The following is a 12,090-nucleotide window of genomic DNA, read 5'->3' as shown; positions in this document are numbered from 1 at the left end:
GTTTTGTCATCTCTGCCTAGGCATACCGTTGTAATAAAAGTTAACAAACAGTTGCAGGAGGGATGAGTGTTGGCACGAGAGGCCCAGACAGGGATGTGGATCTAGGAGTTGCCTTCCTCCTGGATGATGGACCTGACTCTCCTGGAACAAACCAGACCTGCCTGCCTCATTGGAGCTGCCTCACTTGTCTTTTGCACTCACAGTGTTACTCCCTTCCTTTCTCCCAGCTCCACCTGCCTACCTATCCTCTCCTCTAGCCTATTACTTAAAGACCACAAGAGGCTCTGCAAGAAAGAGCATTCTTCTCATGCTCCAAGTTCAAACTACTTAGTAGTGGGTAGTGAGAAGTCACCTCAAGAATAAGACATGGCAAAATGCCTAGACCTTACACGGACAGTATGGGCTTTCTTGCTGTTCATCAACTAGCAAGTGGCACTTGGAAGACAGCTGAGATCTGTGGGCCCAGGGCACTTTCCACTATTATTCATATGCTTTCTTTGGGGACATTATCCTAGCACTGTATGTAATACAAAACAACCTAAATATACATCAACAGAGAACTGGCTGAATAAAGCATGCTGTAGTCAGTGGTCTAACATGCAAGTGCAAAAAGGCACCAGGAAGGAATATTTGATGGGGTGAAAAAGCCTGGGGCACAATGCTATGTATACATGGTGTTATGCTACCTATGTGCAAAAAGAGAATGGAAAAGCAAATATCTATAATTGTTTTTACTTATAATTACATAAAGAAATTCTGGAAGGAAATGTAATGTTAAAAAAAGATAGGTATGTGAGCATAAGAACTGACAGATGGGGGGAAAAGATGGGAGTGAGACATTTCTCTCTCTGTTTTTATTTCTGACCATATGATTATATTTCCTATCCAACAATTAAAATGTATTTTTTTTTCCCTTTGGTCACTTTTGGAGCTATGTACAGTATATAGGGATGTGATACCCAAGGCAGGAGTTGGCTTCTAGCCCCGCCCCAGGCCTCCGGTTAAGCCACACCCTCTCTCTGAATATTAGCTTCATCTTCTGTAAAAGGTGGGGGTTAGACTCTATGCTTTCTCCTAGCTGTAAAATACTCATATCTAAAAGTCCTGCCTCCTCCAGGAAGCCTTTCCCGGTTGCCTTAGCCTTCACCATTCTCCCTCTCCTATGGGCCATGCTATAGTAAAGCAAATCCAGGCAGGCTTGCCACCCTGACCACCCACACCAGAAGACCCGCTTTTCATGGATGTCTGATCAGTTCTGGACAGGTAGGCACATGCAAACCTGGCTAAGCAGGATGGGAGGAGACCAGATACCTGGTTCGGGAAGGAACTGAGGAAACTGATCCTGGTGGAGAGTGCCATGCATGCAAGCACCCAAGAGGGCAAGTCAGGGGGTGCCATTGCATTTTTACCCAGGGAAACACTCTAAGTCAGAGCAGTCCAGAGATGGGAGTGTCAGCCTTCAAAAATGAGTGAGCTTCCTGTCCTTAAGGGTGTGTGTATGAAAGCTGAACGGTGACAGGTCAGGGGCACTGCAAAGGGAACGCAAACATTAGAGGAGGGATCGTTAGCTTCCAACTCTTGAGAAACTATGGTTCTTGGATATATGCTGACCCTGAAATCATACCAATCGACCCCAGGCTGCTGGATGGCCTCATTCTCCATTTCTTTCCAAGAACCATGTGTGGGGGAAGAAGAGGGAAAGGTCCACCTGCTGAAAAGACTCAAATATCCAGGATGGGGTGCAGGGAAGGGAGAGGTCATCAGGAGTGCCCATCAGTGATCACCTCCTTTGTCTTCTGTCCACTCCTAAGGCTTAACTGCTCCTGAACCCATCAAGAGCTCATGTCCCATCAAGAGCTACTGTGGCATTTAGGAACCCAGAGAAAGCCACCAATCCTCTCTCCTACTGAAAACTCCAGTCCAGCCACTTGCTGTTCATTTTCCAGGTATCCTCCTTACTCTATCACCTGCAGATACAGGGACAAAACTCGGTTTCCTTTCTGACATAGGGGAACTCTCAACCTGCCTGACCTTCTGGACCGTACCGCCTCCCTGCCAGACCTCAAACCCATCTCACCAGATCAACGTCAGAAGGCTCCCTGGGAGTGCTGGTCGCCTCTGGGCTGGCTCTCCTGGGTAGAGCTGCATCTGCAGAACACAGAGAAGGTCATAGCAGGCTAGGGACACTCCTGGTGAGAGGGCTCCTGGCCTGGGACAGTAAAAGAGGGAAGGGGGGAATGTGCCTATTGCTTTTCTTGGATACCCATTCTCCAGGGCCACTCACAACACTGGAGCACTCCATGGAGGGGCTAAGAGTTGGAAGGAAAGCTCCCTGACTGCAGTGGGCATGAACCCAGCCAGAAGGGAGAAAGGGGTGGCATTAGCATCAGTGAGCACTTGCCTTTGGCCCCAAACAAGTACACTTCTCTCCATCTCTAGGCCAACACCAAAGCAGTATGTGAACGATGCTAAAGGTGCTACTGCTTGCTGTCTTCTCCATGATACTCTTCTGACCTGAAGCCTGGGTTTTATTAAATCTAATCTAAATCTCTCATGCTTTGGATTAAAATATGTAACTCCTTTCTTTGTCACTGCCCAGTTACAACCCCCAAGGCAAGCTGTCTAAACGTCTGTGGGGTCATTTCCTGTATACGGGGTAACATTCACTGCATTGATGGAGAAGGCACAAGTCCGTGCCTACTCTAGACTTTACTTTGATGGGCCCATATCCATCAGCTCCAATGGCAGGAAGGAGTGAGCCCTTTCTCACTGACACCTGCCCTGGGGCCTTCAGATTCTTAGCTGCCTTCCCCTTTTTCATACCAGCTGTCCAGAGCTCAGATTCCACCCCAGAGATTTGCTCAAAAAGCCATTAAAGCCTCCTCACCCTGAGGCCCTCTCGCACATCCCACCCCTTGAAAAGGTTCTTGAAAGTGCCCTGCCGTATCCAGCTCGTTGGAGCTGCGATAAGGCCTGAATTTGGACTGCAGAGCCAAGCTCTGTCTCTTTCTCCAGCTATGTGATATGCCCCCATTTTGTCTCCCAGTTGGATTGGACAACTTGAGGTGAGGAACTGGTCTGCTCTCTTCCACCCCCCAAGTACCCAATACCAGGCAGGGCCCACAAAGTGTCAGCTGGTCCAGATGGCAGGCCATTCTGGTGGCAAATAATCTCCACTGAGCCATAGTGTTCTTTGGGGTAAGCACCCAGTCACCCCAGGGGGTTTTCCCAGTCCACATCTGCGTGACCTCATATCCCAATTGACTTCTCTGTTGCTGAACACAGGCGGCTCTTCTGGAGTGGTCGGTCCCCCTGGGGCTAAAATGATATTGGGTCTAGTTCTCAGCATTGTAGTTTCTTAACTTCCCCAAGGATCACAAGATCACAGCTGATTCACAGGGTCTTGTACATTAGTAAAATATGACCCCTTTGAGCGGCAGCAGCCCCAAGTCAGGGGCTCCTTTCCACCTTATCCTGCGTCCTGGAACCTACGACGTGGTCAAACCCAAGAGATAATAAAAAAGCCCGTTTCCTTTTCTGCCACAGGAAATGATCTTTCCTGCCCCGCCTTCCTCAGGGAGCAGCAAGGCACAAGCCCTAAATGGTAAACAGGCCAGCTTACCTGTCCCCTTGGTGATGCAAGAGACGAGGTCCTGCAGGCGCTCCTTGAATTCTTCGAAGCCATCAGTGCGCACAGCGGCGTGCAGTCTCTGGGGCTCCTCTTGGCGCAGGCGGCGGAGCGCCTCTCGCAGGAAGCCATGCATGTCCAGCACCTCCTGGTCTGAGGCATAGCGCTTCATCCTCTGCACGAGCACGCTGCCCGTGCGGATGCGCTGCAGCACAGCGTCCAGTTGGCCCAACTGGCCCGCGATCTTCTTGTACTCGCTCTGATACCGCGCGTTCACTGCCTCCAGCAGCTCGTTTTCCTGTGCCAGCACATGGGCTACTAGCTGGCGGACACGTGCGCGGATAAGCTCCTCCAGGTTGGTGCGCACGCTTCCCAGCTGGCTAACAGCTGACCGCATCTGCGCCTGCACCATGCCGAAGGCGCTGTCCTGCTCCTGCAATGCCTGCGTCATGGCGTCCAGCTCCTCCTGCCGCTGTTGGATCTCTGCGGTGATGTCGCACTTGAGGTCACTGTGACCGCTGTCCAGGAGCGCGCAAGAGCAGCACAGCGGCTTGGAGCAGCCTCGGCAGTAGATGCTGCGGATATAAAAGGCAGGCCTGAGTTAGGGCTCTCCTGCTCCCCCCCCCCCCCTTTTTTATTCATTCCTCTTAAAAATATGACAAGTTTTGAATCATGGTATGTTTCCAGGTTTGTGCTTTCCCCAATCCAGTGTTTGTTGTTATGGTGGTAGTATCCAAACTACCAATAAAACATTAGAATATGGAAGTTACTAAAGTAACAGTGGCTAGTAGTCTCCATCCATGAAACAATGCAAAGACATTTTTAAAACATCAATCAACTCTTCCCACCACTTCTGAATTTCCTTTCCCCATGTCTGAGGTAACCAGGTAACCATCCTGGGTACATCCTTTCACACCTCTCTCCATTCAAACAAACCACTTTATACAAATATCCAGACTATGCAGCTGCTTGCAGGATTCTAAGGACTTGATACATTTCATCCCACTTCATCCTTGCTAGGTCTAGCCAGGGGTGGGCAAACTTTTTGACTCGAGGGCCACAGTGGGTTCTTAAACTGGACCGGAGGGCCGGAGCAAAAGCATGGATGGAGTGTTTGTGTGAACTAATATAAATGCAAAGTAAACATCATTACATAAAAGGGTACGGTCTTTTTTTTTTTTTTGGTTTGTTTTATTCATTTCAAACGGGCCGTAGTTTGCCCATGGCTGGCTCTAGCCAGTTAGGGGAGAATGATTGTTATCCTCATTTCACAGATGAAGAAAATTAGACATTCAGAGGTTTAAAAGTTGGCTCAAATAAATACAGCAATTTTGGGGGGTTGATACTTGTGCTCTAAAAAATGAGATCGTGCATAACTTCCTCCTCTAACATAACTTTCATTCAGGATATTGTTCTGGGTTTTTTAAGTATAGAGCTAATGTATTTTCTTTAATAGCTCATTATATTCCAGATGGACTACAACTGATTCAGTCATTCTGTTAACAGTCATAACAATGACTTCCTGTTTATGCATTTTTTTCTTTTCCTCTTTTTCTTTTTGGCCAATATGGACAATACTTTATGTAGCCTAATGCATGGATGCTTTTGCTTCTATGAAATAGATGACCAAAAAAAGTATTGCTAGATCAAAGAATGTGTATATTTTTATTTTTTTAATAGATTTCAGCTAGCAGATAATTATATAGCATTTACCATATGTCAGAAACTATCATAAATGATAAAATATTAACTCATTTACTCCTCCCAAAATCCTATGAGGCAGAAATTATTATGCCCATTTTAAGGATGTGGAAACTGAACAAGAGGTAAAAAAACAACTTGTACAAGGTCACGCAATTAGTAAGTGGTAAGATGCAAACTGAGGTAGGCAGAATAATGGCCCCCATCCGTGTACCAATTCCCAGAACCTGTGAATATGGTGGCTTACATGGCATAAAGGGCTTTGGAAGTGTGATTACATTTAGAATCTTAAGATGGGGAGATCATCCTGGATTATCAGGATGGTCCCAATGTGATCACAGAGGCCTGATAAAGGAAAGGGAAGAGGCAAGAGAGTGAAGGAAGAGAAGTGATCATAGAAGCAGAGGTCAAAGTGAGACTATCCTGCTGGCTTTGAAGATGTAAGGGGGTGGGTCATGAATCAAGGAATGCAGGCAGCCTCTAGAACAGGGGTGGGAACCTTTTTTCTGCCAAGGGCCATTTGGATATTTATAACATCATTCTTGGGCCATACAAAATTATCAGCTTAAAAATTAGCCTGCTACAGGTGGTCAAACATTAAACTCACCCCTAATGCCTTGGCAGGGCCAGACCAAATGATTTCGAGGGCCTCATACAGTCCACGGACCAGATGTTCCCCACCCCTGCTTTAGAAGGAAGACAACTCTGCTGACATCTTGATTTCATCTCAATGAGACCCAATTCAGACTTCTAATCTCCAGATCTACACAATAATAAACTTGTATTGTTTTAAGCCCATAAGTTTGTGGTAATTTGTTACAGCAGCAATAGCAAACTAATATAAAAACACAAGCAGTCTGGCCCAGAGTCCATGCTCTTAACTACTGCAACACTGTTTCATATATTACCAGAAAAAATATTGTTATTTACTTTCCCAGAAATATTGTTACTCTAACCGGCAATGATAATACATTAGCCCACCTAAGGCCAGGAGAACGGCTCTTAGCTGGGGCCATTTTGGCCTCAATTACTGAGATTAACTTGTCCTAGAACTGACAACAGAAAGCCTGATAGTCTGCCTGACTCCAATCAGGCACTGGTCCTCAGCGTTGCTGGCTCTCAGCCTTCCAAAGTCACCCAAGAAGGTAAAGTGTCAGGGCTTGATCCTCTTGGTTGTAGTTCCTTGCTATTCATCACTTTGAATATTTCTTGCCACTCCCTTCTGGCCTGCAAAGTTTCTGTTGAGAACACAGCTGACAGTCATATGGGCGCTCCCCTGCAGGTAACTAACTGCTTTTCTCTTGATGCTTTTAAGATTATCTCTTTGTCTGTAACCCTTGGCATTTTAATTATGATGTCTCTTGGTGTGGGCCTCCTTGGATTCCTCTTGTTTGGCGTTCTCTGCACTTCCTGGACTTGTAAGTCTATTTCTTTCACCAGGTAGGAGAATTTTTCTGTCATTATTTCTTCAAATGGGTTTTCAATATCTTTCTCCCTTTCTTCTTCCTCTGGCACCCCCCCAAAGCAAATTGTTGGTACACTTGAAGTTGTCCCAGAAGCTACTTACACCATCTTCATATTTTTGGATTCTTTTTGCTCTTCTGATTGGGATTTTTTGCTCCCTCATATTCCAAATCGTTGATTTGATTCTCAGAATCCTCTACTCTATTATTGAATCCCTGTAAATTATTCTTTATTTCGGTTACTGTATTAATTTCTGACTGGTCCTTTTCCATGTCTTTGACATTCTCACTAAGATCCTTGAAAGTCTCATGAAGATCCTTATAACCATGGTTTTGAACGCTGTATCCAGTAGTTTGTTTGCTTCCATTTCTTTCATTTTTGATATGTTTCTTTGTCTCTTCATTTTGGCTGTTTCCCTGTGTTTGTTTTTATGTACTAGGTAGAGCTGCTATGTCTCCTGGGATTGGCAGAATGTAGTATGTGTCCTATAGGGCCTAGTGGCTCAGCCTCCCCAATCACCTGAGTTGGGCACTCTAGGTGCACCCCTGTGTGGGCTGTGTGCATAGTCTTATAGTTGAACCTTGATTGCTGTTGGTGTAACTGGGAGGAGTTGACTTCTAAGCCAATTGGCTGTGAGGACCAGCTGCAACTATAGTGGGAAAGATGCTGTGCAGAAAACACCCCTATGGAGCAGGACTTGCTTCAGTGGGGCTTTGGTGCTCACTGATTCTGCTTCCTGTGTGTGTCGCTTGTGGATGTGTAGAGTTGTAATCTGCTATGGTCTGAGGCTGTATACTGGGTGCACTGGCTTTAGGACCTCCAGGGAGGTGCAAAGTCAGCCACTGCTTGGGCCACCTGGCAGGAGCTATAGAAAGATCTGCAGACGGCTGTTATTTGCTACTTGGATTGGGCTTGGAGGCCCAGCTATGAAGCAAGGCAGGCTGATGCTAGTGTCAGGTCTTGGGCCTTTTATTGACAGGTTTGGGGCATGCTGTCACCAGCTGCAGCTTGTCTGAGAGATTTTAGCAAAATTTTACAAATGAGATTTTGAAACTTAACCAACTGATTCTAAATTTCACATGATGGAATAAATGGATCAAACAGGTAAGAAATTTCTGAAAAATCAGTGTAAGGAAGGGGAATTTTCTCTGCTAGATAACACATTATAGAACTTTCATTATTAAAAGTGTGGAACTAGTTCTATAACACATTCTAGGACTTTCATTATTAAATTCAAGAGAAAGATCAGCAGAACAGACCAGACAGCGCTGAAATAGGCTCTGACATCTACAAGAATAATTTATACAATGAAGAAAGCATGCCAAACTAATGGCTATTAAAGGGGTTTTCAACAATTGGAATCAGGGGGAAATGGCTGGTATGGTGTGTGTGGGGGGAGGGTGGATCAAGTTAGAGCTTTGCTTTATACACACTCCATGATACATTAATTCTGATGACTCACAGAATTAAATGTGAAGATGCTTCCATAGATATACTATAGTTGACTATTCTCATAATAGTAAAGACCTTATAACCACAAAAGAAATGGAAGAAGTCATACAATCAACAGATGCAACTATCTAAGAACTCAAAACTGTATATTTTTTGGAAAGATATTCACGGCATCCTATAGTAAGAAAAGCAAATTAAGGGACATAACAGTTAAATTTTGTTTTAGATGATTACAGAGATAGCAGTAAGGAAAAGAAAAGGTGTATATTGATAAGAGTTACCTCTTTATCTTTTCACCTATTTAGATTTTCCAAAAGTTTCCAAAATTAATTTCAGGCAAAGGAATTTGGATTTTAAATAGGAGTCAATGGGGAACCCTTGAAGAAAATCCACCCTAGGAATTACCACAAAGCTTTCTCCTCTTCCCTGAGATGTACTGTTTCACTTACCCCTTTATGGCTGTATAGTGAATTGACTACATTGTTAATATTTTACATGAAACCCCAACATGTTTCCTGTCTTCCCATCCTAAAGCTGCCTCTGTCTAAACTGTCATGCCAGAGACCACCTGAAAGCATAAAGGGTTTGAGTTCTGGTGGAGGATAGACTCCTGAATTTGAGCTCTTTCAATTCCTAGCTAAGAGGCCTTGAGTATATTACTGTCTCTGAGTCTTAAGTTGCCCATCCATAAAATGAGGATAAAGATGCCTCTCTCGCCCTAACCGGTTTGGCTCAGTGGATAGAGCGTCGGCCTGCAGAATGAAGGGTCTCAGATTCAATTCCGGTCAAGGGCATGTACCTTGGTTGCAGGCACATCCCCAGTAGCGGGTGTGCAGGAGGCAGCTGATCGATGTTTCTCTCTCATTAATGTTTCTAGCTCTCTATCCCTCTCCCTTCCTCTCTGTAAAAAATCAATAAAATATATTTGGAAAAAAAAAAAGATGCCTCTCTCATAGACTTGTTGCAAGGACAAAGATAGGCTGGTGTATGTGAGGTGACCAGCATGGTGCCAGGTACACATGGGTCATTCTGGAGCCATTAAAAAGGAGGGGGAATTAACTACACATATACACATGGGTAGCCCCACTGTTGGTGGGTGAACCTCTCAACCTCAGACAGTAAGGAAACGTCACCACTAAGTGGGGTTCCTGGGCGGTCCCCTTCCCAGTATGGACAAGCCACCCAAGTCCAGCCGCACCTCCTGCTGGGACCAGAGCAGGAGGCTACTTCTGTTGTTTTAGGAAATAGGGTATCTCAGAAACGCAGGAAGCAAAAGCCCTACAAAAATAGGATTAATGGAGGACAGCCAGCCCAGAGTAGGACTTCAGGGCAGGGCTTGGCTTTGCCTGAACAGCAACTGAAAAACTCCCCACTTCACCACCTCTATGCGCCCCCTCACAAGAGTGGACTAGGAGCTTTCACTTTGGAGAAGTAGCAAAAGGAGCAGCCTCCTTTGGAAACTCAAATAATTAGCTAGAGGGCAGTTAAAGGGACTCATCAGTCATTTACACCGTTCTATGGAATGCATTTAATCAGACTGGTTTCTTGCTATGCCCTGGTGACACTGTGGAGGAAATAAGACTCCTGAAGCCAGGAGAGGAGGTAGGTAATTATAGAGCCTGGGATACCTGTAGAGAGTGAAAGCATTATTCCTATGGCCCTCCCTCTTCCAACTATTCATTGGTTGAAAAGAAGGTGACTGAGATGGGAGAATCTGGGGGCTCTGAGAGGAAGATACTAAAGATACTAGTTAAGAGAAGCAGCAAGGAAAGGTGAATGGAAGAAACCTCATCTGTTTCACACTATTGTCTTATGCTGGCTCCACATGTATGAATGAGGACAAGAAAATTTGTGCTTTTTCTTCCCTACTCTTTCTATGTGGGTCCCTGCTCCCAGGACATAGGGCTAGTATATCCATGGCATACAATGTTATGTTAGGCCACATAACTCATTCAGTAGGTAGCAGGTGCACTGCTGTGTGGTACCCCTGCCCCTCCTGCCCTCTTTATGGCAGTGAGTGGCACTATCTACGACTCAAAGGTCACTCAAGCCAGAGACCAGGGGGAATTCCAGATTCCTCCCTGTCCTCTGTTGCTTCAGCAAGTACTCATCATTGCCTTGTTGATTCCATCTTCATTTACTGAGTACCAACTACTAGTATGTGCAGGTGTGGGGATAGGTTATAAAGGTCACTAAGGCAGAATCCTGGTTCTAAATGAGTTCCCATTGCTACTGCCTTTGTTCTTGCCCCAATAGGGCTTATCTCCTTTGGCACTGTTCCCTAATAGGCCTCACTGCCTCTGGTCTCTCTAATCAACCCTTCCCAGTGCCACCAAGACGATATTTTTAAAATGTGGTTATTGTCATATGCTGAGGAGACGGCATCGATGCACCTCAGAAGTACAGTTGGAAGAGTATCAAGTGCAAGACATTTTTAAAGCATCACATAAGTTATATGTTCATAAAGGAGATTCACTTTTGGGAACAGTTAGGTCACTTGGGGAAATTTATTGAGTTTTGTAATAATGCACTACAATTATATTAGTGAACATTAATGCAACATGAATTTACATGCCAGTAAATGTTATAAGACAGTAAGACAAAGTTTATCACATAGGTAAGTACAGTGATTATCAAGCTATTTAAACTTGATCTAAATTTCAGGAAATGAAATGGCAAGAAATAGAAATAGCTAAAACAATCACTTAATTAAAACCACAAATAAGAAAAATGGTACTTAATAATTAAGGTAACAATAATTTCATACAATATGAGTTAAGTAACATGGTATAAACTGGCAGTTCTTCTCTTTAGTCATGCCAATCTCGAAATACCCCACCAACTCTAACAGCTTTGGCAGGATAAATCCAAATTATAAAATATGCCAAAGCAGGAATTTGTTAGAAAATTAAATGACTAAAGTTAATAATTAAATGTTAATAGAATCTGGTGACATAGAAACAGGTAGTGAATTTTATGTGACACAAACAATTTTGATATTCTCAAGTACCTTATAAAAATGTGTGTACAATGATTTTATGTAGCTTTGAATGTATACTGTGGTTTTGCTCTTCATTACTTATTCAATAGTCATTAAGTAAGTTCCCCCAAATTATAGTAATACTGTTCAGATTAGTAATCTGAAAAAAACTTAAAGTAATAAATTAAAAATTGTAATACTAATGGTCATAGAGCAAAAAGAGGAAAATAAGGAGGAAGAGAGAGAGATGTAAGAAAACTTCACTGAAACAAACAGAATTATTAGATTGAAGGAGCATGCCATATTCCAGAATAATTTGATACAAAATGTTCAACACCAAGACAACTTGGTTAAATTAATAAACTTCAAGAATGAAAAAGATCTCTAGGCATTAAGACTGAAAAAGCAAATATATTGGTCCTCATGAACAGGTGATGTTGGAAGAAAATGCAGCCAAGTCTACAAAGTTCTAAAAGAAAAAGTGTGATGCAGGGACAGTATTAGACTCGGGCAAGATGTCATTCAAGTCTAAGAGCCACCAACAGACATCCTCAACACCAAGAGACTAGGAATTCAGAACACAGACGTCCTACTGGGAAGAAAAACTGCTGATTGACAACATGCATCCAACCAAGAGCTGAATCAAAATAAAAAAACCCATGAAAAGTGATGTCAAAGTAAAAGCACCAGTGCTGGGAGAACCAAGATGGCAGCATAGGTTAACGCCAGAGATTGCTGCTTCGAACAACCAATTCAAATTACGCCTGAAACAGGCAACGGACACCATCCAGAAACACAGGAGGGCTGGCTGAGTGGAAATTCTACAACTAGGAGTAAAGAGAATATCATACCCAGACTCAGAGGA

The 12,090-nt window shown here is 44.0% G+C and overlaps 1 protein-coding gene across 4 annotated transcripts in view; it reads right to left on the bottom strand.

Moving 5' to 3' along the window:
- The window catches only part of PML (promyelocytic leukemia), a 46,641-nt gene that overhangs the window by 18,567 nt on the left and 15,984 nt on the right, over window positions 1–12,090 (bottom strand). For 3 of the 4 annotated variants that reach the window (XM_006753242.2, XM_006753244.2, XM_006753243.2), the window contains exons 3-4: window positions 3,623–4,203; window positions 2,078–2,148 (exon numbers count right to left, since the gene is read on the bottom strand). In XM_006753242.2, the coding sequence (XP_006753305.1) occupies window positions 2,078–2,148; window positions 3,623–4,203 (652 nt within the window). Of the gene's footprint in view, window positions 1–1,134; window positions 1,530–2,077; window positions 2,149–3,622; window positions 4,204–12,090 lie in introns of those variants that run through there. The other variant, XM_006753246.2, reaches the window with a different exon arrangement.

Source organism: Myotis davidii, unplaced genomic scaffold (genome assembly GCF_000327345.1).
Source record: "Myotis davidii unplaced genomic scaffold, ASM32734v1 scaffold131, whole genome shotgun sequence".
Lineage (NCBI taxonomy): Eukaryota > Metazoa > Chordata > Mammalia > Chiroptera > Vespertilionidae > Myotis > Myotis davidii.
Note: the sequence above shows the minus strand (reverse complement) of the source record. Positions and strands in the feature narration are given on the sequence as shown.